The following is a 26,326-nucleotide window of genomic DNA, read 5'->3' on the forward strand; positions in this document are numbered from 1 at the left end:
GAATGTTTTGTTAACACATTAAGTTATGAAAGTATTATTTCTGAAAATTCTCTGAATGTTCAAACTAATGTGCAACTAAAGAGACATGTTCCATGAACAATGTTCAGACACATAAAGCAAAGCTTCCAAATAATTATAGCCATTTCATAAAAAAATATTATTAATGTCATTTTTTAAATTAATTTGCAATACAATTTATTTCGTCATATCATATTTTTTATTGTTTTTTATATAAAAATAAACACACTCATTTAAAGGGAAAGTTCACCCAAAAATGAAAATGATGTCATCATTTATTCACCCTCAAGTTGTTCCAAACCTGTATGAGTTTCTTTCTTCTGCTGAACACAAAAGAAGATATTTGGAAGAATGTTTTTTGTAGGGAAAAAAATACTATGGTAATCAATGGTTGCTCTATCTGCTTTGTTACAAACATTCTTCCAAATATCTTCTTTTGTGTTCAGCAGAAGAAAGAAACTCATACAGGTTTGGAACAACTTGAGGGTGAGTAAATGATGACATCATTTTCATTTTTGGGTGAACTATCCCTTTAACCATTTAAATGTCAAACCGTCCCGTCACTGATTCTGAAGACCAAACTTTCCACAACTTCACCTGCCATAAGATTTTAAAACAGACACATTGTTGTGGAACATTTTGTCTTCAGAATCAGTGATGGGATGGTTTGATATTTAAATGGTTAAATGAGTGTGTGAATCCAGTGCAGTTCGTCTCCACCAGAGTCTCTGTCACACGCTTATGCAACACAATTCAATATTTACACTATTACATTTTTGTTCATTATGTCATAGTTGTAGTATTGCTAATATTGAACTTTATTATCTGTGGCAATCTATTTAGACCATAAATACTGCAATACTTTCGGTTTCAATTAGTTTATTTCATAAATGCCTGATTCACTGTACATAAGCTATGTTTTGTAATTTCAGTTTTTCGTGATGTGTGATAAAACTCCCTGTTCTACATCATTAATGTTTTCTCCTTAAAAACTTTGATATTAATTGTATTACATCTGTGCATTTCTGAATGTATAGGCCAACTTTATATATATATATATATATATATATATATATATATATATATATATATATATATATATATATATATATATATATATATATATATAATACCTAACACATTGCACTAAATTGTATTATTTTAAATATATATATATATATGTCGAGGATGAAAGTTGGAGAGTGACAACATGAATCACTAAACCATGCCAGTTTATGACATCTGTATGAAGCTGTTAGAATGTGATATGTTGTGATTTATTCTTATCTTCATTCTGCAAGGAAGCTATTTGGCTGATCATGGCTGGACTAGAATCAACAAATTTGTCTCCAGCAAGATGGAGCTGATTTGATGTCTAAAATATATAATAATAAAATATATAAATATTATTGAATTTTATTTAAATCTTTTTTTTTATTGAACTGTTGCATAAAAACATTATCACAATCGTGCTATTTTTCCAACATCAACCCACAACAGAAAGACTTTGAAAATACTTTGACAAATATAAACTTACTGCTAAACAATGTGTGATTTGTCATTCACCTGTCATTTAATTCCTATCACTTTACTGAGCTTGTTTGAAAATACATGGTCAAGCCAGCGCGATAAAAAAAAGTGCAGAGCGTACATCTAATTTGTTATGCTTATTACGTATAGGCTACATGCGGTGTCTTTAAAGTTGTGTGCTTTAAATAAAGCTTTTATTTTCTTTAAAGGTCACTTTTCAAGTCTTTGAAATTTTGAGAAAAAATCTCGAAACATTACATCTTTTTATATTATTTCACAGTTCTGTTATGTGGACAAGTGTTTTACACCAGCCAACATTTGTTTTCATCTTTCACTGGTCATGTGACACTGTCAAAAGTGAAAGTATTTCAACAGACTCCATTTTGTGAAAAAAGAACACAAACAACACCAGGAAAGAAAAGCTGTTTGTGAATAATGTGATTCAGTTTTATGAACAGATCCGTTTAATGTTGCTATCTAAAGACAGAATGGATTCATGAACTGAATAAAATTTGTGTTTGATGTTCTTCGTTCTTGAGACAGAGGTAGGTTTGAAGAAACTCATTTCTGTATTTATTCTCACGCATCATTTAACATTTGCATGTGTAAATATAGGCCTATGTTATAATCTACAGTAATGTCGGTCTGTTTGGATGCATTGGTTTGTTTTTCTTTCTCTTGATAGCCTTCCATGCTGAATACCTACTGATAAAACATATGATAAGAAATACTACAGAAATTGAACTATCCTGTAAAATGTTATATCGGTTTAAGAATCTCTTTGTTTTGACATGCAGTCATAAATGGATTAATTTCCTCTATTTGCAGTTTCTTAAACCATTATTAGTTGGACTGTCAAAAGCATCTTTGTTTGTTTTCCTTCCACACAGTAAATTAGACTTTCTGTGAACTATTTAAATATTGTGTGTATTAGTGCACCTAGCAAAGAGTTCATGGTCATACTGAAACTGGTAAATCATACCCAAATACACTTATATTTTTATTAAATGTTTCATTCTGTATGTCTAAATATGTAATTTGTTGTACATTGTGTGTTTCAGTTGTACATCCTGTAAAATGAGTCTCTATAAGCAGGGAAAAGAGGGTGTTTCTGTTCAGACACGTAAAGCAGCATCTCCAGAACCCAGCTGTGTGTCTATGAAGAGTGACGCATCCATGGACCCTCCACTTAAATTCAGTGATGGAGCAGGGACCTCTAACCCTGAGTGAGTATAATGCGATTTCTAACTTTCAAGGAGACATTAAGATTTAGTGCCGTAAAAAAACATTGGTGATGGTCAGGTTTTTTTAGGATAGGATTTCATGTGTTTTTCGTCATCCAATAGGTTAAAGGGGTCATGACACGAGAAATCAAATTTGCCCTGATCTTTTGCCATCTTGAAAGTTTCATAGCATAAAATGTCCTGCTTATTATAAACAAAGCATTTATTTAATAAAATTTTAAAAACAGCTCGTTTTGATATTTTGGGATCTAATTTGACTTGTTATTATGAAAAAGGAAAGGCTGTATTTTTTCCCCCCGATTTTTAATTAAATAAATATATGGACAGCATGTTAGTGAACTTAGGCTCTGTGATAAATAGTAAATGCTGCTCCATCTCTTAAAGCACTGCGCATTTGAAAAAGCAACATGCATCAAACATCTTTCTAAACTTGTAATGGGAAGCGTTTATTAACCTGTTGTCCAACAAAAGACAACATTTAATTACGTTTTTACTCCAAACTCATGTCATAGCGTCAATCGAGTGTTTTAAACAACTTCCTTTTGTGAACTGATGTGACTTCTTATCATAGAATGAGGCAGACGATATATTATTTAAAAATATTCTATACATTGATAAAGGCTATGTCGATAAAAGTTTATCTTCTTTTTATTCAGCTACAGCGATAGCTTGATGCCCTTTGTCCAGGGATTTCCTGGAACATCATAAGTTATATTACTTCTGCATGTTTGGAGTTTCTGTGATGATGCACTCCAGAATTTTTTCCCCAAATCGTTTAGCCCTAGATGCGTGTTCAGTTTCTGCCATAATCCATGCACTTGAGACTGTCGACAACAGGAAAAATGGAAGAGCGAAAGAGTGTTCGCTTTGACGCTCCCGTTTAAAATCTCATTTGCGCCTCTGTACAGACTTCAGAAGGATCCCAGCATCAGAATGAAGTCTGAATGAAGATTAAAAATAATATTTTTTTCCGCATATGTATGTACTGTATAGTATATATGTGTGTATATATAAATAAATAATTAATCACTTTTTTTCTGTAATTAATCACGTTTTTAATTTTTTTTAAATTGTAATTTAAATTGAAATAATAATTTCACAGTTACTCTCCAAATTAATGTAGAAACAACTGAAGACAGTATATTTTAAATATTTGTTGTAATGGCATCTTTTTTTGAACGAAGGCCAGTATCACTGATACTAATACTGCTACTGATGTCTCTATGAAATAGATTTTTTAAACATTAATGATAGACATTCAACATTACAGTATAATTGAAAGCTATATCAACTATATTAGAAAAATAACAACTTTAAACAATCTTCACATAAACCCATTATAATACATTTCCTATTTAGCCTATTGTTAGACAGTTAGGAAATATACAGAAATTGAATAAAGTTATCAAACACTCTGCACTGCATTAACCCTCTGGAGTCTGAGCTCTTTTGGGGCCCTTTAGAAGTTTTGACATGCTCTGTGTAGTAATGTTTTTTCGTGTGGGAAGAAGGAGGCGGGAACCGGCGAACGTTCAACATACTTTTAATAAAATAAATGAACACAAAATTAAAGTAAAAGCGGCAGCCCCTCACGGACGACTGCCACACACATACATAAACAAAACATAAATAAAAATACAATTTAAAGTCCAGGCCTGGTCCTCTCTCGTCCTTCACTGGAGTCGCTCGTCCTTTTATGTCTCGGTGCTCCCTCATGAGAGGACTCGAGACCGGTGTGCCTCGCAGGTGACGTTCATTCTCAATCACGCACACCGATCTCGCTCGCTCCTCCCATGTCTCTCGCTCGCCCACCTCGCCACATACCCCCAACACCCCTCGTAGGCCGGGGACTACCCCGCGTCTACGCCTACTCCCCCCCCCCGGGGAGCCCAATCTCGGCGTCCGGGGATATGGGCCGGCGAGCCGAGAGAACGGGAGACGGAGACCCCCAGAGCAACCGGACGAGAGAGTGAAGAGAGTAGAAAAAAAAAAAATCGAGGACTCGAGACCGGTGTGCCTCGCAGGTGACGTTCATTCTCAATCACGCACACCGATCTCGCTCGCTCCTCCCATGTCTCTCGCTCGTCCACCTCGCCACACTCTGACATTTGTGTTTTTTTCAGTTGCTTATAAACAAATTAATGGCAAAAGTGTAATTACACTGTATTCAGCACAAACTGGGCTACCAGAATATGTGAGCAACATGTATGTACATGCTTGTATTTTAGAGAGAAAAATGTTTATGCACGGATTTTGAAAAAACAATTTTTTTTAAATTAAGGCCTCAAAACACACAATAGATATGTGTTCACAAGACTGTTGACTCCATCTTGTATTTCTATAGAGTTTTTTCTTTATACTGATGTGAGAATCATTGAGCCTACTCATTCACATAAAACAATACACTGATTTAAAATTTGTATGACAGTTTCTCTTCTCAAAGCCAATATGCGAGGAGGCGTGATATCTAATGAATAATGATGAGATAGCACCTGAGATAACAAAGGACTCACATTAATGAGCTGCATAATGAATGAGCTGCAGGTAAGTCTGTGACAGAGAGCAACAGGGCAAAGGAAATGTATATTTTTTGTAGTTTATTATATTTGGGAATGTAATCAACAAAGGCCTATTATATTTTAAATGATCAGAAGATTTGACTACACTGCAAAAATTGCTCTTCTTATTTGGTATCCAGTCCAAATATTTAAAATTCTTAAATCAAGATTAATTTACTAGATAAGTACAAATTTCTGGCCGGAAAATCAAAATGAAGTGAATTTTTGTTTAGTTAGTTAGTTAAATTTATTGTCCCCAAGGGGAAATTCTGCTTGGGCACAGTGCAGAGTTGCTTCATAAAGGTAGACCAGATAACTTAAAGCAATCTATACTCTCTGCCACAACAATTTATGATTTATTAAACTATAATTTATTATTTATTACACCAATTTATTAAAACACAACAATTAGCTAATGCGATTAAAACCATGTTTTTACTCCAAACTTACTTTACTTTTGGCTTTGGATCTAAAAATCAGACAGAAAATATATTTCACAATATTCTGCATAATTATAATGCTCGAGTAGCATTGCATTATAAATATAATCTATTATGAAAACACCCAACATGGTATAAATAACACAGATAAGCCATATATTGTCGCGATTGTTATTATCTTCAAACTTGTCTATCTGCATGTTAGTCTAACATTGTTAGAGCGATTTCTGGAAGCTGTTTATGTCAATGTCACATGTGTGAAATCGATCAATGAATATGAAAACCGTCGGTACCTTCTAAAGATAGTAATACGAGCGTCAGCTGCTCTCATTCATTAAAAACTCTTCATACTGGCAGCCGGAGGGCACTCCTTGCACATGTAGTCCATGGCTGCGTCCCAATTCGCATACTATCCGTACTAAATAGTATTCGAAAAAAGAATGAGTATGTCCCAAATCTTAGTATGTTGAAAAAAGTATTCCAAAGATTCCCGGATGGTTTACTATTTCCAGTCAGAATCCGAAGTGCAGATCGATGCGCACTCTAACGGCTGATATTGCCCACAACCCATTGCGAGATGGACGAGGATTCGATTAGAACTACAAACGCGGATAAAAAGTGTTTAAAAAACTACAAACATGACGGTTACGCGAGTCTGACGGTTAAGTGGAGAGGATTAGATAAAGTGGTTTGAGTGAGCAATTATCAGTATTTAACCTGACGAAAAGATATTTATTCAATATTATCCATATTATATTTCTTCTTCAGCAGCATTGAGAACTTTTGTAATGATACGTTTGGCCATTAACTCTTTGCAAACACATGAGAGGATTCTCTGCATTAAAGACCCACGAAAGGCAGATCAATGAGTGACTACATTTCTCTCCGATACGGTAGGAAATTAAATTGAAAGTGGGGGATTTGAACTGTGACGATGATTGACAGGGCAGTTTAAACGGTGACGGGACGCACGTAACAGAGTCCGTTAAAGATGACGAAGTAGTATGTCCCAAAGTTTGCATACTCTTCTGCTACACACTCAAAAGTATGTACTTTTTCTTCACAAAAAGAGTACATACTTTTAGGACGTAGTATAAGTAGGCGAATTGGGACGCAGCCCATATGTAGATATCTTCTTCATGAGTGCTATATATGGACTACATGTGCACGGAGCGCCCTCCGGCTGCCAGTATGAAGTATGAAGAGTTTTTTTATGAATGAGAGCAGCTGATGCTCGTATTACTATCTTTAGAAGGTACCGACGGTTTTCATGTTCATAACTCCTGACACATATTAACAAATTACAGTCACTATATGTCTTTGAGAATAAAACAGAGGTCAAAATGGAAGCTTGAGTCTTAGATCTTTTAAACGATGTATAGTTTGTCTAGGTAATTACTTACATCTGACAGTAATTTTGAGCTAATTTAAACAAAGAAAGCTTCAGTGCGCCTCGTTGCACGATGTGTTTGTTTGAGCTGATGTGTGTGTGGGCGTCGCCTCAGTATTTGAATCTCAATAGAGCGCGTGCTTCGTGGGCATGGTCGCATTAACGTATAATGAGCCGCTCAGGAACGAATAACATCGCTCTGCTTTCAAACGGATTACATAAACACAGAATATTTGTTTTTGATTTGGTTTACAGTGTTTAAAACCTGACATTTCAGCGTTTCTTCAGACACATGTCTCATGTTTGTCTCATGTCTCATGTTTGTAAGACAAGAATTCACTAAGCTAGAGGTCATTTTCTGAAGACTATCTGAATGAACGTCTTTGACAGAGGCTGCAGATCGCGCATCAAGTTTGATTTCTTTATTTTACAAAAAGTACAACAATTTGATTTTATTGTGACTGTACTAAAAAAATTATTATAAGATTATAAAGATGTATAACACTTGCCTGGACTACTTCCTGCTTCGCTACTGTTCGGACGCTCTTGCTTACTGCTCCGCGCTTTGCTCTATCGCTTCTATATTTTACAACTTCAGCAAATCAGCACATTGACAAAGCTTGACTCCAATGATAAAATTAGAAACTCTGGTGACTGAATTCCTAAACAAAAAGCGGAATATTTCAACCGACCAGCCTCCCACTGCCTCCAGCTTACATTCCGGAGAAGGGAAAACACAGCTGCCTACATTCAAAAGGATAAGAAAATGCCTCTTCTAGAATCTACTTGCTGCACAAACTGCCACAGACTTTTACAAAGGATTGCAGTTCTTGAAACAAAGTTATTTGCGGAACCATCCAACCAGACGAATCACACAGCAGAGCTTCATCATGATCGCCCTCTGCACACTGCCGGTGAGTCCCATAAATGTAGTGCTACTCAACATGTAGAGAAACAAGTAACTGATCAACACACTAATCAATGGAACAAACAGGGAGCAAGACCCAAAGGCACTCGAGACATCAGATTGTCACGAGCATCACATATTGCCGCAGTAGCATGCTCTACCCCAGACACAAGGATTGCAAACACTAGTTTTCTACCACCAAATATACATCTTGAAAACAGATTTGAAGTGCTAATGAATGTGGGTGAGGAATCCCCAAATGTGATGAATATGACCGAACACAGATTGAATCAGCCCGCAGCTAACACTGCTAACAGGCGCTCAAGGTCAAGCAGACAGCGGCCCTCAGCTCAGAGCGCAGCCGAGCCCAGGACTCTCATAGTGGGGGACTCAACAATCAGAAACATTAGCAGCAGGGATACAACTACATGCTGCCTTCCACAAGCAACAGTCTCTGATGTAAACAGGGAACTTAAGAACATTCTGATGAAACATAAGACTGCAAATCGACTTATCATTCATGTGGGAAAGAACGATATTCAGAGAGAGGAGTCAGAACTTCTAAAGAGGGATTTTAATGAACTTTTTGAAACACTTAGAAAACTGAAAGTTCAGCCGTTCATCAGTGGACCACTTCCAGCAAGAGGAACAAATAGGTTCTCACGGCTACTTGGGCTTAATACATGGCTGCAAAAAACCTGCAACATGAAGGGAGTGAACTTTATCGACAACTTTAATCTCTTCTGGAGTCAGAGACAACTGTTTACATCAAATGGCCTCCACCCAAACAAACTCGGTGCAAGAGTGCTAAAGGACAATATTTATTTTTCCCTTCATCATCCTTCAGCTGTGTGTGCTAACCTACTCAACCTGGAAAGCACACACACACCAGTAAAGTACGATCACAGGACTTCATTTCAGCATCTGAATGGACATGCGGTTGATACACCCCACAAGGACAATGATAACACCACGCAGCCACAACAACCACTTCTCATGGACACACTCCCAGCTGAGCCCCGCCCTCAGAGCTCACCACAGACACACTGTGACGGATTAGAACAGCTCGAAGTGACACAGATCGAGCCACTAAACAGTAACATCTCAGCCCATACTGTGGAGTCTGTGGAGGCACTGGTAAAAATGGGGACCATCAGGAGTGACACTGGTGAACTTTTAAAACTTATATGTAATATAAGCAATAGGCTGGAAGAAATGTCAATCCTTGAACCGGACGATAACATATTGCAGTTTCCGGTAACACCAGAGAAACAGCCCCCCTCACCAGACATGTTATCCCGCTCTACAGCATCCCCGCCTCTGAGCTTCACAGAGAAAATGGATTTTGTTTATACTGGAAACAGACAATCATACTCGATCACTGCGAGCCCCCAGATATCAACCAAAGAGCGTCGAGCCCCACAACCACCAAAGACTGTGGGCCCAGCTCGCTCTGCCCCTCCTCCTGTGAGATTTCTTCGGTCACAACGCCAGGGCACACACCCTCCTCCATCTGCACCAAAAACAACTGATACCAGCTCTCAGTGACGTGTTCTGGGTCCTCGCAACGTCAACAGCAATCTTATCAAATGTTTACAAAACATGCGTGAATCCAGTGTGCCTCTATCTTTCTCTATTTCTGTTCTGTTACGTGATAGAAAGTCCAAGGCTTTCTCAGGCCGTATGGCAAACCCATCTAATCTGCTGCCTGTTAATTGTCAAACTAAGATTACTATGGGGGAAAAAATTAAAATTAATACTGTTAAGTTAGCACTCTTAAACATCCGTTCACTTAAAAACAAATCATTTCTAGTCAACGACTTAATATCCACAAACAACCTAGATTTTTTGCTGCTAAATGAAACGTGGCTAGAAGACAGCTACAGTGCAACAGTCCTCAATGAAACAGCCCCTCCTAACTTTACTTTTATGAGTGTCTGCAGACCAGTCAGAAGGGGCGGGGGGGTCGCAGCACTATTTAAAGATGTCTATCAATGTAAGCAAGTATCGTTTGGTGACTATTTGTCTCTAGAATATCTGGGCATTGTGCTAAAAGGTGCTCCACGCATCCTGCTTATCATTATTTATAGGCCTCCGAAATATTCTCCGGCCTTTATTGAAGACTTTACAGAGCTGTTATCAGCAATCTCATCTGAGTATGACTGTTTTGCTATTGCTGGGGATTTTAACATTCACATTGACAATGCTGAATCCAGTACAACAAAAGATCTCATGACTGTTCTTAACACTTTTGATTTGACACAACATGTTCACGGACCCACACATGATCGTGGACACACTCTAGATTTACTTATCAGTAAGGGGCTAAACATTTCATCGATAGTTATTAAGGATGTGGCACTGTCTGATCATTTCTGTATTTTCTTTGATATATCAATCTCTCCTGCCATTGAAACCAGATCTGTCTCTATCAAAAAGAGATGCTTAAATGAGAACACTAGTGTGCTGTTTATGAAGGCTATATCTCTAACACCAAGCATATCTGCAGACTCTGTTGATTTTCTCCTTGACTCTTTTAACTCAAAAGTTAAGGGTGTAATTGATGATATTGCTCCTGTAAAAGCCAGGAAAAAGAGTGGCAAACAAAAAGCACCTTGGAGAAACTCAACAGAAGTGCAATTAATGAAAAGACAATGCAGGAAATCGGAACGCATGTGGCGAAAGACAAAACTTGTAGTCCATTATAAGATCTATAAAGACAGTCTTCGTGCTTTCAATGTGGAACTAGGCAAAGCTAGACAGACCTTCTTTTCAAATATTATAAACAGAAACATAAACAACACGCGCACTCTTTTTGCTACTGTAGAGAGACTAACAAACCCCCCGAGTCACATTCCCAGTGAAATGCTCTCAGACAGCAAATGCAGTGAGTTTGCTTCCTTCTTCTCCGAGAAAATCATTAATATCAGAAATGCGATCAGCACATCATTTAGTTGCTCTGAGGTGAATCAGATCAGACCACAGCCTCAGAAAGTTACTATGACTGATTTCGAAGCAATTGATGGTAAAATTTTAGAAGAAACGGTACAGCACCTTAAAACATCAACCTGCGCCCTTGACACACTCCCCACTTCTTTTTTCAAAAGTGTGTTTAACTGTTTAGAAGCAGATCTCCTAGAAGTGGTAAACGCCTCACTTCTTTCTGGGACTTTTCCAAACTCCCTTAAAACCGCAGTAGTTAAGCCTCTCCTGAAAAAGAGAAATCTGGATAACTCCATATTGAGCAACTACAGACCAATCTCAAATCTCCCCTTCATAGGCAAGATCATTGAAAAAGTTGTTTTCAGTCAGCTGAACAAATTCTTAAGCTCAAACGGATACTTTGACAATTTTCAATCTGGTTTCCGACCGCATCACAGCACAGAGACGGCGCTCATAAAGATTATAAATGATATTCGCCTCAATACAGATACAGGCAAAACATCAATTCTGGTACTACTGGACCTCAGTGCTGCATTCGACACTGTTGACCACAAAATACTTCTTGACAGGCTAGAAAATTGGATTGGGCTTTCTGGAATGGTCCTCAAATGGTTCAGGTCATACTTAGAAGGGAGAGGTTATTATGTGAGTATAGGTGACCATAAGTCTGAGTGGACATCCATGACATGCGGAGTCCCACAAGGGTCAATTCTTGCACCACTCCTATTCAACCTGTACATGCTGCCACTCAGCCAAATAATGAAAAATAACAAAATGGCTTACCACAGCTATGCTGACGACACCCAGATCTACTTAGCCCTATCACCTAATGACTACAGCCCCATTGACTCTCTATGTAAATGCATTGATGAAGTTAACAGTTGGATGTGCCAAAACTTTCTTCAGTTAAACAAAGACAAAACTGAAATTACTACATTTGGAAACAAAGATGAAATTCTGAAGGTGAATGCATATCTTGAGGCTAAAGGCCTGAAATCAAAAAATCAAGTCAGGAATCTTGGTGTGATTTTGGAGTCAGACCTGAGTTTCAATAGTCATGTCAAAGCAATAACTAAATCCGCTTACTATCATCTCAAAAATATATCAAGAATTAGATGCTTTGTTTCCAGGCAAGACTTAGAGAAACTCGTTCATGCTTTTATTACCAGTAGGGTGGACTATTGTAATGGTCTTCTCACTGGCCTTCCCAAAAAGACCATTAGAAAGCTGCAGCTCATACAGAACGCTGCTGCCAGGATCCTGAGCCGAACCAGAAAATATGACCATATCACACCAGTCCTCAGATCTTTACACTGGCTTCCAGTTACATTTAGGATCGATTTTAAAGTGCTATTACTTGTATATAAATCACTCAATGACCTAGGACCTCAATACATTGCAGATATGCTGATTAAATACAAACCCAACAGATCACTCAGATCATCAGGATCAAGTCAATTAGAAATACCAAGGGTTCACTCAAAGCAAGGAGAGTCTGCTTTTAGCTATTATGCCAGCCGTAGCTGGAACCAGCTTCCTGAACAGATCAGATGTGCTCCAACAGTAGCCACTTTCAAATCCAGACTCAAAACACATCTGTTTAGCTGTGCATTTACTGAATGAGCTATGCCACTGTACGTGCTTTGTCCGAACTGCTTGCATTTTAATTTATATGCTTAAATTTAACCCTGTTTTTATTTTTATTTTTAATTATACTCTTTATTTTTATCTTTCAATATTTTCTTTATTTTTATTTCTTTAAATTCCTATTATAACTGTAATATTTTTATTTCATTTCTGTGTAAAGCACTTTGAATTGCCACTGTGTATGAAATGTGCTATACAAATAAACTTGCCTTGCCTTGCCTTGAATGATAAAAAAATGACAGTTATTTGAGTCTCTTTGGCACTGATAAGAAAAAAAGCAAGCCAGTCACGCCGGCGTGATTGCCGACTCGAGAGGGTTAAATATAGAATAACTCCTTATTAAATCTTACATTTCCTCTGTTACCTCTGTTCATTAAATATTATTGACAGGTATCACATCAACAAAAAAAAAACATTAAAAAAACAAATCATGAGCCCTTTAAATCATGGATGACAGTGACCAGTAACACTAATTCAAATGGAACACTTTGAACCATGTCATAAATGTAATTCTACTGGTTAAGTTTTTTTGTTTTGTTTTTTTACCCTGGTGGGGGTGGATTTCTGTTGTCAACACTGTCCAAACTTTATAATGTTCTGTGTGTCCAACTGCTGAGCTGAACTCAACCCTACTGGAGAAGATGCACACAAATGCAAGCTGGTAAAAGACTCAGGGATTAAATAACCCAACATGCTCATGAATTATAAAGTTTTCAGCGAACACACCTAAACACTACTGACAACAGTGTTCTTAAATGAGGTATATTTCTGTTTTGTGTGTTTTAATAGCACCTATGAGCAAAGAAAGGAGGGTTTTTTTGTTCAGACACGTAAATTAGCATCTCCAGAACCCAGCTGTGTGTCTATGAAGAGTGACGCATCCATGGACCCTCCACTTAAATTCAGTGATGGAGCAGTGACCTCTGACCCTGAGTGAGTATCAGTAGCTGTGTCCCAATTCAGGGGCTACATCCTCTGTAGATCGCATTTGAAGGCTGCATAAGTCATAATTTAAGTCTCATTTAAGAAAGGTAATAATAAAAAAATGTACTGTTATTCCCTGTGAGGTGTAAAATTCTGTGATTTAAAAAAAAATGTTTTATTACCATGCAATCTAACAGTTACTTTTCTTAAATGAGACCGACTTAATTACATATGCATCCTTCAAATGCGACCTCCGGAGGACGCAGCCCCTGAATTAGGACACAGCAGTGTGAAGCTGAGTCTGTACTTTATTCAGTTGCATCATTTGTTTATAAGGCAAGAATTACTGTAACTAGTAGGTTGGAGACCCTAATCATGTTCCTTGAGAATCAGCTCCAACTCTGAACACAACTGAAGCAGCTAATTAAGATCTTCAGGAGCACTTGATAATTACAGACAGGTGTGTTGGATCGGGGTTGGATCTGAACCTCGCAGGTAGATAGATCTCCAGGAACAGGATTGGGCACTCCTGTAGTAGGTCATAAGCTAACTTGACATAAAGTAACATGTATTTGCAAAATATGACATTTAAGTTAAGTTACGGTAATGTTATGTTCACTGTTAAGTTCACTGTTGTAGTCTGACAGGTAAAACAAGCCCATTAAGTGTGTCTACATGTACTTTAAAGTTCAATTTCAGTCAGAAGAAACCAATAATTTGGTGTAAACACTTTAGTCTTAGTTTAGATCAGGGGTACAGACATGTATCTGAAAGCAGTGTATTAAACTGACACTTCTTTCTAAGTGTGGGATCAAATAAGATCTTAGTGTTTGGTGTGCTGGAAACATTTGTAAATACTTTTTCTGGAACTACTTTTCATTGAAAATGCTTTTACAGGGTCTCAAAGTTTTATTTCTTAATTTTATAATCTTATTTCATCTCTCTTTTTCTGCAGATTGAAGAGAGATGATGTGATCAGATCAGTGACGCCCTGTCTGACCTGCACTGACTATCAGACCCTCATCAGGCAGAGTGTCAAAGAACAGCACAAAACCAGCATGAAGAACAAATATGAGAGATTATTTGAGGGAATCAAACTAGACGAGAATCAAACCCTCCTGAACAGGATCTACACACAGCTCTACATCATAGAGGGAGAGAGTGAAGGAGTGAATGAAGAACATGAGGTTTTACAGATGGAGAAAACAGCCAGAACACAAGACACTCCAATCTACTGCAATGACATCTTTAAACCCTTACATCCACCAGGACATGAAGAGAAAGACCAAATCAAGACTGTTCTTACTAAAGGCATCGCTGGAATTGGAAAAACCGTCTCTGTGCAGAAGTTCATTCTGGACTGGGCCGAGGGAAAAGCCAATCAGGATGTAGATTTCATGTTTGTGCTTCCATTTCGAGAGCTGAACTTGATTAAAGGTCACCAGTACAGTCTTCACAGACTTCTGCTGGACTTTCATCCTGAACTTCAAGATCTGGACTCAAAGATTTATGAGGACTGTAAAGTTGTGTTAATCTTTGATGGTCTGGATGAAAGCAGAATCACACAGATGTTTTCATACAGAAAAGTGTGTGATGTGAATGAGTCTTCATCAGTGGGTGTGTTGATGTCAAACCTCATCAGAGGAGAGCTGCTTCCCTCTGCTCTCATCTGGATCACCTCCAGACCAGCTGCAGCCAATCAGATCCCCTCAAAATACATCAACCGTGTGACAGAAATTCAAGGATTCAATGAGCCTCAGAAGGAGGAATATTTCAGGAAGAGAATCAGTGATGAGCATCAAGCCAGCATAATCATCTCACACATTAGAAGATCAAGAAGCCTCCACATCATGTGTCACATACCCGTCTTCTGCTGGATCTCAGCCACTGTGCTTCAAAACCTCCTGAAACAAGATGACAGTGCAGAAATCCCTCAAACTCTGACTGAAATGTACATCCACTTCCTGCTGACTCAGATCAATATGAGGAATCAGAAGTATGATGAGAAAGATCCTGAGAAACTCCTGAAGTCCAACAGAGATGTGATTGTGAAACTTGCTGAACTGGCTTTCAAACAGCTGATGAAGGGCAATGTGATGTTCTATGAGGAGGACCTGATTGAGAGCGGCATAGACGTCACTGACGCCTCAGTGTATTCTGGGATTTGCACTGAGATCTTTAAGGAGGAATCTGTGATTCATCAGAGGAAAGTCTACTGCTTCATTCATCTGAGCTTTCAGGAGTTTCTAGCTGCTTTCTATCTGTTTTACTGCTATGTAGTCAAGAATGTGAACTCACTGAAGTCATTTCTGATGAAATTATATATGGGGTACAGTCAGAAAAACTCTCTGCATGAGCTACTAAAAGCAACAGTTAATAAATCCTTACAGAGTAAAAATGGGCACCTGGATCTTTTCCTGCGGTTCCTGCTGGGCATCTCACTGGAGTCCAATCAGAGACTCTTACAGGATCTACTGACACACATAGTGAACAAATCAGAGACCATCCAAGAAATCCCAAAGTACATTAAAGACACAATCAAGGGTGATAAACGTCTCTCAGCTGACAGATGCATCAATCTGTTCCTCTGTCTGCTGGAAATGAAGGATCAGACTCTGTACAGAGAGATTCAGGAGTTTGTGAAATCAGAGAATCACTCAGTGAATCAACTCTCTCCGTCTCACTGCTCAACAATCGCCTACATGCTTCAGATATCAGAGGAGGTGCTGGATGAGTTTGATCTGAAGAAATACAACACATCAGATGAGGGTAGAATGAGACTGATACCAGCAGTGGTGAACTGCAGAAAAGCTATGTGAGTACTAATTTATGTGATTGAAAATTAAGCTGTTGAGACAGTAATATTGTAATTCCTCCATCAAATCTTCACTGTTTTCTTTTAAATGACTATAATTTAAAAGGAAATCAGAAGCTCTTTGAAGAGGACAGAACTGATGAACAGATGAATGATCAGGAATTCAATGATTTGTGTTCTTTGTGTACAAGAACAATGACTGTCCATCTTATATGTTTTGTTCTGTTATGTAGAATCAGTTGCTTTAGATAAATGTCTCTGCCATTTGATTTCAGCAAACAGCTTTACCTGTCAAATATGACTAACTGTTCTTGAGTCAGTTTTATAATAACCTCATAGTATCAAACTAATTTAAATATTTGGGGATATTGAGATATCAAATATTATTGTCAGTCAATATTCAAAATTCACCTCCTGATGAAAAATAGAGTATTTGTCAATATGTGATCAATACCATGTGCACGACACAGACGTTTTAGTTACTAACAAAACCTTGGTTCCTGAGATAGAGAGGAATGAGACATTGCTTCATTAGCTGACGCTATGGGGAAATCCCTTTCTCCAAAAATACTGAAGCCTAATTGAATCCCGTCTGTCCAATTGCACAGACCAAGCATGCACTGGGGACTGGGGAAGTGTTCAAGCATAACAACACGGCAAACATACCCAATGTCTCATTCCCATCTATCTCAAAGAACCGAGGTTACATTAGTAACCGAAACGTTCCCTTTCAAATTACAGTCTCTCAACAATGCTTCATTAGCTGACACTATGGGGACCGCAATCCAAAAGCGGTGTGTTATTAGCGCAGGACTGTCCTAGCCTAAAAGGCAGATAAGAGGCTCTGCAAGCCTGCAGAGGTGCAAAATGGTAAGCCACTCCTTCGAACACAAACCTCAAGATCCACTGATAAAAACCAATCCCCTATCCCCTATGCCTTTTTGCCTGTAAGCTCCCTAAGCTGACTCCTCTATTAACCTGAGGAGCTTGACCTGGAAGACTTAAGGACTGCCATCGTGTGGAGGGCAGATCCTGCCATAAACAGAGGTGAGGGTGGAAGAATCTGAAGAGGGGACACAAGTAGCCTTTGAGAGGACTTGGATGAGCTCAGAGTCCAGCCCGGGCCGGAAATCACCTGGCTCGTTCTGTAGCAAGGTGGCGGAATCCTCTGAAGGGTTCGACCACTCCTCTGCATCTGAAGTGGCCAGGGACATGGCATCATCACAGTCATCCTCCTCAGACCAATCAAATTAAACCAGGCCCCTTGCATTAAAAGAGGGGCGCTGGTCTTTGTGGGTGAAGAGCACCGGGGAATCCTCACACTGTGGGGAGAGTGAGGAACTGAGTCGATGTGAGCTCACTGTGTCCCGTTTGCTCAGCCTCTTGACGTGAGCTCAGTGTCCCGTTTGCTCAGCCTCTCGACGTGAACTCACTGTGTCCCTTTTGCTCAGCCTCGGCTTCTTCCCCCTGAGCTCGTGAGAGGAGGGTGGAGAAAATGAGAGAGAGTCTTCAGTCCTTTCGAAGAAAGGGATTTCCCCATAGCATCAGCTAATGAGCAATGTTGAGACCGTTATTGAAAGGGAACAATATTTTAATCCACCATCTCTTCTTTATTTAAACATATTTCATCCTCTATTATAGACTTGCTGACTGTAATCTCTCTGATCAGTCCTGTGAATGTGTGTCTTCATTTCTACAATCATCAAACTCCTCACTGAGAGAGCTGGACCTGAGTAACAATGACCTGCAGGATTCAGGAGTGAAGCTGCTCTCTAATGGACTGAAGAGTTCACACTGTCAACTCAACATACTGAGGTAAGAAAAACAGATAATGGTTCATGTGGTAATTAAATTAAATATGCCTTCTGCTCTGGTCCCATTCGTGTGAAATTTAATAGGGATGCTGATATGTCAACTACTAAATCTTCCTTAGCAATAATTATGCAATTAAAATGAAATGCGAACATTAATAAATGTCCTTCAGAATTACATTTAGATCTGCTCAGGTTGCATCAAAGATTTATTTGAATGTGATGCACTGGGAACGTTCTTTACTTGCTTTCTGTACATCATTTATTCACAATTTGAATAACAGTTTTCCCCTCACACAGTTTTCTGTTTCCCCAAACACAAAAGCATTTTTAATGTATTCTATTAATCCACATTAATAGTCATGAGTATCAAGTATGAGTATCAAGGTCAATAATTGAAGATGATCATTTTTGTGATAATGTTGCCCTAAACTGTAATGAGTATAACATGCTTGCTCTGACCCACTGTCCTATTAAAGACAACGTCTCTGTTACGGATGTAACCTCAGGGAACGAGGGTTACATCCGTAACGAGACGTTCCCTTTTGTTCAGTCACTACGACGTAACGTTAGTGACTAACAAATGGGGGTCCCAATATAATCACGCCACTCAGCTGTCTTCCAGTGCCCTGCGTAAGTGCGAGTGCCCTGTCGTAAGACTAGTACGGACTCTAGTACTCCCACTTAACACAGGAATACCAAGGTACACTGGGATGCATATTCCAGTGAGGAAATGCCAAGATGCCTACCCGTAGGGAGGACTTAGAGAGTACACATATGACCCGCTAAGGGCTGCATATGGGAAATCTCTGGGGTACCAGCCAAAGGTGGATTTTTAACCCCAGGGGTGGCTGGGACTTGCCAAGGGAAAGACACCTGCTCACAGAGGAGGCTTACGGTGGAAATACTCGTGTGGGGGTCGCCGGAGGGGAACCATGCACACGGGGCACCTGGCCGAACACGAGGGTCTGGGCTCGAGAGAGGGCAGACTGAACTGGTGTCAGCGTAAGACAGTGCTGGAGGAACTCAGGCCTTTCGGGGAAGCTCACCTGAGGAGAAATCGCACATATCCAGTCCGTGGAGTGGAATGGCGAGCAAGCGAAGACACCTGAGCCTGGTCCATTACCGGCCACTAGTAGAGGCGAGTACATAGTTGGACACTGGCTCCACTCGGAGATTGTAGAATCTGGCGAATGTGTTAGGTGTCGCCCAGCCTGCAGCTCTGCAGATGTCTGTTAGCGAGGCGCCATGCGCTAGAGCCCAAGAGGAGGCCACACTCCAGGTGGAGTGGGCCCTAACCCCAAGGGGACATGGTCGACCTTGCTGCTGGTAAGCCAAAACAATGGTGTCCACTATCCAGTGAGACAGCCTTTGCTTTGAGAGAGCTCTTCCCTTCCGCTCTCCACCATAACAGACAAAGAGCTGGTCTGAGGTCCTGAAACACTGCATCCTGTCTAAGTAAGCGCGGAGAGCGCGTACTGGACAGAGCAGTGCCAAGGCTGGGTCTGCCTCCTCCAAAGGCAGCGCTTGCAGGTTCACCACCTGGTCTCTGAACGGAGTGGTGGGAACCTTGGGCACATATCCGAGCCGGGGTCTCAGGATTCCAGGCACGCTTCGTCAACCGAAAATGCTTGCAGGTCCCCTACCCTCTTGATGGAGGCCAATGCGGTCAGTAGCCCTGTCTTCATTGACAAGAACTTAATATCGACCGACCGCAAAGGCTCAAAGGGGGACCTCTGCAGAGCATCTAAGACTACTGAAAGGCCCCAAGAGGGTACGAGGGGAGAACGAGGCGTATTTATTCTCCTCGCTCCCCTCAGGAACTGAATGACCAGGTCGTGCTGACTTAGCTCTTTGTCCCGGCGGGAAGAACACCAGGTGAAGAAGAGGTTCCACTTCAACGCATAGGCATGCCGAGTGCACTCTGCCCTAGCGGAAGTGATGGTAGCCACCACCGTAGGTGTTAGGGTACTCAAACCTGCCGCGTCCCGTCCAGGAGCCACACGTGGAGGTTCCACAGGTCGGGACGCGGGTGCCAAAGGGTGCCCCGTCTCTGAGTAAGGAGGTCGCATCTCAGAGGAATAGGCCAGGGAGGGGCTGTCGCAAGGAGTAAGAGTTCGGGGAACCAGGTCCGGCCGTGCCAGTACGGGGCGACCAAAAGGACCTGCTCCTTGTCCTCCCTGATCTTGCACAAGAGCTGTGCGAGAAGGCTCACTGGGGGGAACGCATATTTGCATAGGCCCCGCGGCCAGCTGTGCGCCAGTGCATCCGTGCCGAGCGTGCCCTCGGTCAGGGAATAGAACAGCCTGCAATGGGAAGAGTCGTGGGAGGTAAACAAATCTATCTGTGCATCGCCGAACTGTTCCCAAATCAGCTGAACCATCTGGGGATGGAGTCTCCATTCTCCCGGAAGTGGCTGAAGCTGTGAGAGCTCGTCGGCTGCACGGTTCAGGACTCCTGGAATATGGACCTCAGGCGCTTCTGACTCCATAAAACGAGATGGCGGGCGAGTTGAGACATACGGCGGGAGCGTAGACCGCCCTGGTGGTTGATGTACGCTACAACGGCTGTGTTGTCTGTCCTGACCAGTATATCTTGACCCTTCAGCAACGCTCGGAAGCGGTGCAGGGCGAACCATACTGCCAGCAACTCAAGGCAATTTACATGCAGAAGGCGCTGGGGTCCTGTCCAGGAGCCCGCGGCTTCTTGTCCATTGCACATGGCACCCCAACCCGTGGCAGAGGCATCCGTCGATACGACAACATGCCTGGAAACTCGTTCTAAGGGCACACCGGCCCGTAGAAAGATTGCTCTTCTCCCAGTTGACCCAAAGGCCCAGACGGGCTAAGAGTTGGAGAACTAGATCTCTGTGTTCGCACATCAATGCTCGAGAGTGGCCCAGTATGAGCCAGTCGTCGAGGTAGTTGAGTATGCGAACCCCGTGCTGCCGGAGAGTTGCAAGGGCTGGAAAGAACTGCCCATCCCTGAGCTGTCCGCGTCAGGAGCGCCGCTTGGCCTGGCGTTTTTTCGCGGGCTGCGGGGCTGGAGCGGACTGGGGCGCCTTCCTGCGGTTACCTCTGCGCGGCCCGGGTGGAGGCTGCTGCTTGGGTGGCACAGAGGTAGAGGGAACCGCGGGAGGGCGTCCTCGGCGGCGAGCAGACTGAGGCACCTGTGCCGGCGGTGGGGTGGAGGCAGCAGCTGACCGCCGGGGCAGGATATGTTTTATAGCCTCAGTCGGCACTTTGGCTGGTGGCCAGGGTGACCTGAGGGTGACGGTGTGGAATAAAGCTCAGACGCTCATGCCTCGGCCCACACCCCCTCTAATGCTCTGTTGCGATGCAACTGTGTCCTCAGAGTGCTTCGACTTGGCGCGGTGACCCAAAGCACCCCTCCAAGGCCTGTAGGTTTTCGTCGTCTCTGGTGGCGAAGACCTATAGAGGTATGCACTGCCTGGGATATGGGTGCGTCGAGGAAACGGGTTCGCTCGCCGTCACGCATATCGGCCAGGTTGAGCCATAGGTGTCTCTCCTGGACCATGGCAGTGGACATCACCTGACCCAGGGAGCGCGCGGTCACCTTCGTCGCCCGGAGAGCGAGGTCGGTGGCAGCACGCAACTCATTGCTGAGTCCTGGGTCAACTCGGCCCTCGTGCATGTTGCACATCAACTCGGCTTGGTAAGCCTGGAGGGTTGCCATGGCATGCAGCGAAGCGGCGGCCTGCCCCGCAGCTCTATAGGTCTTCGCCACCAGAGACAACGAAAACCTACAGGCCTTGGAGGGGTGCTTTGGGTCACCGCGCCAAGTCGAAGCACTCTGAGGACACAGTTGCATCGCAACAGAGCATTAGAGGGGGGTGTGGGCCGAGGCATGAGCGTCTGAGCTTTATTCCACACCGTCACCCTCAGGTCACCCTGGCCACCAGCCAAAGTGCCGCCTCCGGTGGAGACCGCAGATTGGGGTGTGGCAGAGGGGACTCTCGAAACCCCCATTTGTTAGTCACTAACGTTACGTCGTAGTGACTGAACGAAAGGGAACTCTAATGCCACTTGGTAGTAAGAGGCATCAGAAAAACCTTAAACGTTTTGGCATGATAGAGCTTTTTCTTAATTTATATACGTTGTATTTAAAATGTTATTAATTTCATAAAATTATGCAATTATTGTGTAAATGCTTTATGCCACATTTGAGCAGCATTAAACAGTCTGTGTACATAAACAAATGCCATGTCAGATGCACTACGTTCCACCTTTGCAGTGTAAAGATTTTCCCTATATTCAAATTAAACTATATTGCACAATTTTTCTTTTTACTTTCCTAGACAATAAAACTGCTCAAATATATTTGACTTTGTGTGTGTGTGTGTGTGTGTTTGTAGATTATCTGGCTGTATGGTGACAAAGGAAGGCTGTTGTTATCTGGCTTCAGCTCTGAGTTCAAACCCCTCACACCTGAGAGAGCTGGATCTGAGCTACAATCACCCAGGACAATCACTAGTCAAGCTGCTCTCTGATCCAAATTACAGACTGGACAAACTCAAGTATGTTCAACACTAACAATAATCCTGTCAGGTGTGTTTGTACATGTGTGTGCTATAAAGTCGTTGAAAACTCATATGTACATAGATCTCTGTATACAGAACACATGCTGTACAGGAAAATAAGGACATGTCTTGAACTCTGTGACTGAAGATGATCTTGATTCAGATCAACAGCTGCTTGTGACTCATAACAGCAGCATCTGAGAAACAGACTCAAGTCTTTGATCCCAAAACATCAATTCAAATCTTGTTGGTGCTCTAGAAAGTAAATTCTCAGTTCTTGACATGAGGCAAAAACAGATCCTAGATAAAAAAACTCGGAGATCACAGTATAAATGAGAAGAAATTATGTTTGGCCTCATGATACTGAATATAGAATATCAGCTGAACAGAAAGAGATTTCTGCAGTTAGTAGATGAACATCAGCTATTGATTAAAACACTTGCACAAGTAAAAGGCTAAAGACACAAATTATCTGTGAATGTAAAGGTGATTCTTTAGCTTAAGGCTTGAGCATCGTATCTAATGACAGAGGCTGTGAATCAGGAACTACGTCAAATGCTGGATAGCAAACAGAGGATCTCAAAGGATCTTTATCAGAAGAGACATCAAAATGAGTTTGATACAGTTCACTTTTTTCTGGACCTATTCCAGCTCTTCTTAAGATATACCATGACATTCTGTGACGAACAGACCAAAATTTAAGTCATTATTAACACACAATGTTTAGATAAGAGAATCATTTTCAATTTAATACCCACTTTCATTTTGTATTATTATGTAAATTGACTGTGACATTTTGTTTTTATAGTGTGGATCATGGTGGAAGGTTCAGGACTACAAAAGGACTACAGAAATGTAGGTTACAAACAAACTTATCTTAATCTTAAGAGAGTCTTAATCGTTGTTTGGTTGTGTTATAAATGTTATAATCTCTCTTTTTGTGTCCAGATGCATGTGATCTTACACTGGATTTAAACACAGTAAATACTAGTCTCGCTTTGTCTGAGAGGAACAGAAAGGTGACACATGTGGAAGAGGAGCAGCCATATCCTGATCATCCAGACAGATTTGATGTGTGGCCTCAGGTTCTGTGTAGAGAGAGTCTCTCTGGACGCTGTTACTGGGAGGCTGAATGGAGCAGGTGGGCTGATATATCAGTGGCATATAAAGGAATCAACAGGAGAGGAAAGAGTGATGACTGTGTGTTTGGACTCAATGAAAAGTCCTGGAGTCTGAACTGTTTTATTAACAGTTTCACTTTCAGACACAATAATAAGAGCACAAACATACCTGACCCTTCACATTACCCTAACAGAGTAGGAGTGTATCTGGACTGTCCGGCCAGCATTCTGTCCTTCTACAGCGTCTCTGACACACACACACTCACACACTTACACACATTCAACAGCACATTCACTGAACCCCTCTATGCTGGATTTGGGGTTTATTCTGGTGGTTCAGTGTCTCTGTGTGAGATTAAACAGCTTCCTGTAAAAAACAACTGAGACACACAGTTGAGTGAAAAAAACACACTCACATTATTTCTCTATCTCACACAGCTGTAAACTTTTTCTCTCTTCTAATCTTAATTTCAGTGTGTGTATATAGAGACACACACATGTTGACTTCAGTCTAAATGAGACACACCATAGACTTCTATTGTGTTTCTATAAAGACATTTGAATGCGGCTCAACAGGAGTTTTGTCTTTCTGAGTCAAGAGAGCCACCTGGAGGAAGATTTAGTTTCTCGCTCACAGGAAATAGTTCCTGTCAACCACTTGCTCTGTTACTATGGTGACTGAGGGTCAGGTCAGAGTTATTTTCTAAACACACTTCGTTACAAATGTTAAAGACCGTGGAGCTCATCTTACGCTCCATGTGGAAGGTTGACATCTTTTCTTGATCACTCATTCTCAACTGTCTGTCTTACAATCACAGTCACACTGATTGTCTAAAGAGTTACTGCAGATACAAAAATAATGTGTTGAATATATATTATAAACATCTAGGGGTAGGCAACGTCAGTCCTGGAGAGCCAATGTCCTGCAGAGTTTAGCTCCCACCCTAATCAAACACACCTGAATAAGATAATCAATGCTTCAGGATTACTAATGCCAAGTTCACACAGCACGATTTTAGCCCCGATTTTAACTCGCTGACAGGTTTTGAGAAATCGCAGACAATTGCTTGAAATCAGAGGCAAATCTTTGCTTGTTTACGTGAGTAATGCTAAATATCTGGACCTGTCGGCGATTCAAAATCCTGCTGTGTGAAATGTGTTCCAACTGAAAATTACATCGGCGATGAGTTACAGCCAATGAGAGAGCAAGAATATCATTATTACATGAAATCTTTGCAAAAAACCCAGACGAAGTACTGAAGGAAAATTAAAATTGAACGGGAGTACGAAGGAGGGCGGAGCCAGGCTATTGCGGGCTATCATTTTTAATAAAAATTTCAGACTCCGGTCTTGCGTTATTTCCTTATCACTTCTCGCATATGTTTGGTTGTGAAACGTAGTTTGCAGACGAGACAGAGTTGTCAGTGATTTTTCAAGTCATGCAGTGAAACATCCTGTCGCCGATCCATCGTGCAGTGTGAACACAGCAGCAACTGAATGCTACCCCAGATAGTCATGCAGTGTGAAAAGAACAGTGATCTGACAATTTTTTTAAATCATGCAATGTGAACTCTGCATAATGCTGCAGGCTGGTTAGTTTTTTTTCAGGTTTGGAGTGAAAAACTGTGCAGGACAGTGGCTCTCCAGGACCGACGTCTAGACCAATCTAAAATTGACTTTGAAATTACAGGACTTTATAAAAAAATATTTTATAAATATCTGATGGTGATGAAATAATGTAGGGACACAGCTGTGGAACCTTCTAACATTTTTATTTTTCTTCTGTCAGGACATAATAGTGTTTTGTTAAAAGATACATGTGTGTATTTCTGTTTTTCTTAACCTGAATATATATTTAATTCTATGTGAAGTGTTTAGTTATGATCTGATATGATCATACTAGTCAAGAATTAGGCAGCATAAAAGCAGAGAAGAAACTCAAACAGATTTTGAGAAGAGCTTTCTCCACAGCGATGTCTTTGTCTTGTCCAGCCTGTTGCTGAAGATTACCTTCTTGTTGTTGAACCTGATAGCTGCTTATTTTTCTACTTTTTGTATTGATTGTTGTGAGTGTCCAACATTTACACTTGTAGTTTTAAGTGCGGAGGTTAATGTTACCATTTACCTTTATCAGTCCTTTCCATATTTTTACTGTTGCTGCTGTTAATATCAAGCTTATTAGTTATTTTAATGGTTGCTTATTTGTTTGTTTATTTGGAAGCTGTAGGGAGGTGGAACTCTGTTTTCTCCACTGTTGTAGCCAGGGAGGGCATAATAGGTTACAATAGTTATTAATTTTCATTTTCTTTAGTTTAATTAGAGGTTTTACTCCCCATGCAGATCACTTTTTGTGTTATTTTGGACCATTTTTAAGTTGTGTTCTTCATTTTAAATACATTGTTTTTGTTTAATGAGCTGTAAATAAAAATCTTGAAGGT

The 26,326-nt window shown here is 40.9% G+C and overlaps 1 protein-coding gene across 2 annotated transcripts; it reads left to right on the forward strand.

Moving 5' to 3' along the window:
* The first annotated feature begins 1,921 nt into the window (after positions 1-1,921).
* LOC307135792 (protein NLRC3-like) lies at positions 1,922-26,326 on the forward strand. 2 transcript variants are annotated; one of them, XR_013817714.1, is made up of 9 exons: positions 1,934-2,093; positions 2,610-2,774; positions 13,467-13,610; positions 14,557-16,416; positions 18,058-18,231; positions 22,603-22,764; positions 23,576-23,622; positions 23,716-24,779; positions 25,536-26,326. XR_013817714.1 is itself a non-coding variant. In XM_079832465.1 (8 exons), exons 2-8 carry the CDS (start codon positions 2,626-2,628, stop codon positions 24,270-24,272), a joined length of 3,093 nt encoding a protein of 1,030 aa, XP_079688591.1. In that variant the 5' UTR covers positions 1,922-2,093; positions 2,610-2,625; the 3' UTR covers positions 24,273-26,326. The 2 variants fall into 2 exon arrangements, 1 of the variants encoding a protein (XP_079688591.1); XM_079832465.1 differs by having other exon boundaries at positions 1,922-2,093; positions 23,716-26,326.

Source organism: Gobio gobio (assembly GCF_949357685.1).
Source record: "Gobio gobio genome assembly, chromosome: 13".
NCBI lineage: Eukaryota > Metazoa > Chordata > Actinopteri > Cypriniformes > Gobionidae > Gobio > Gobio gobio.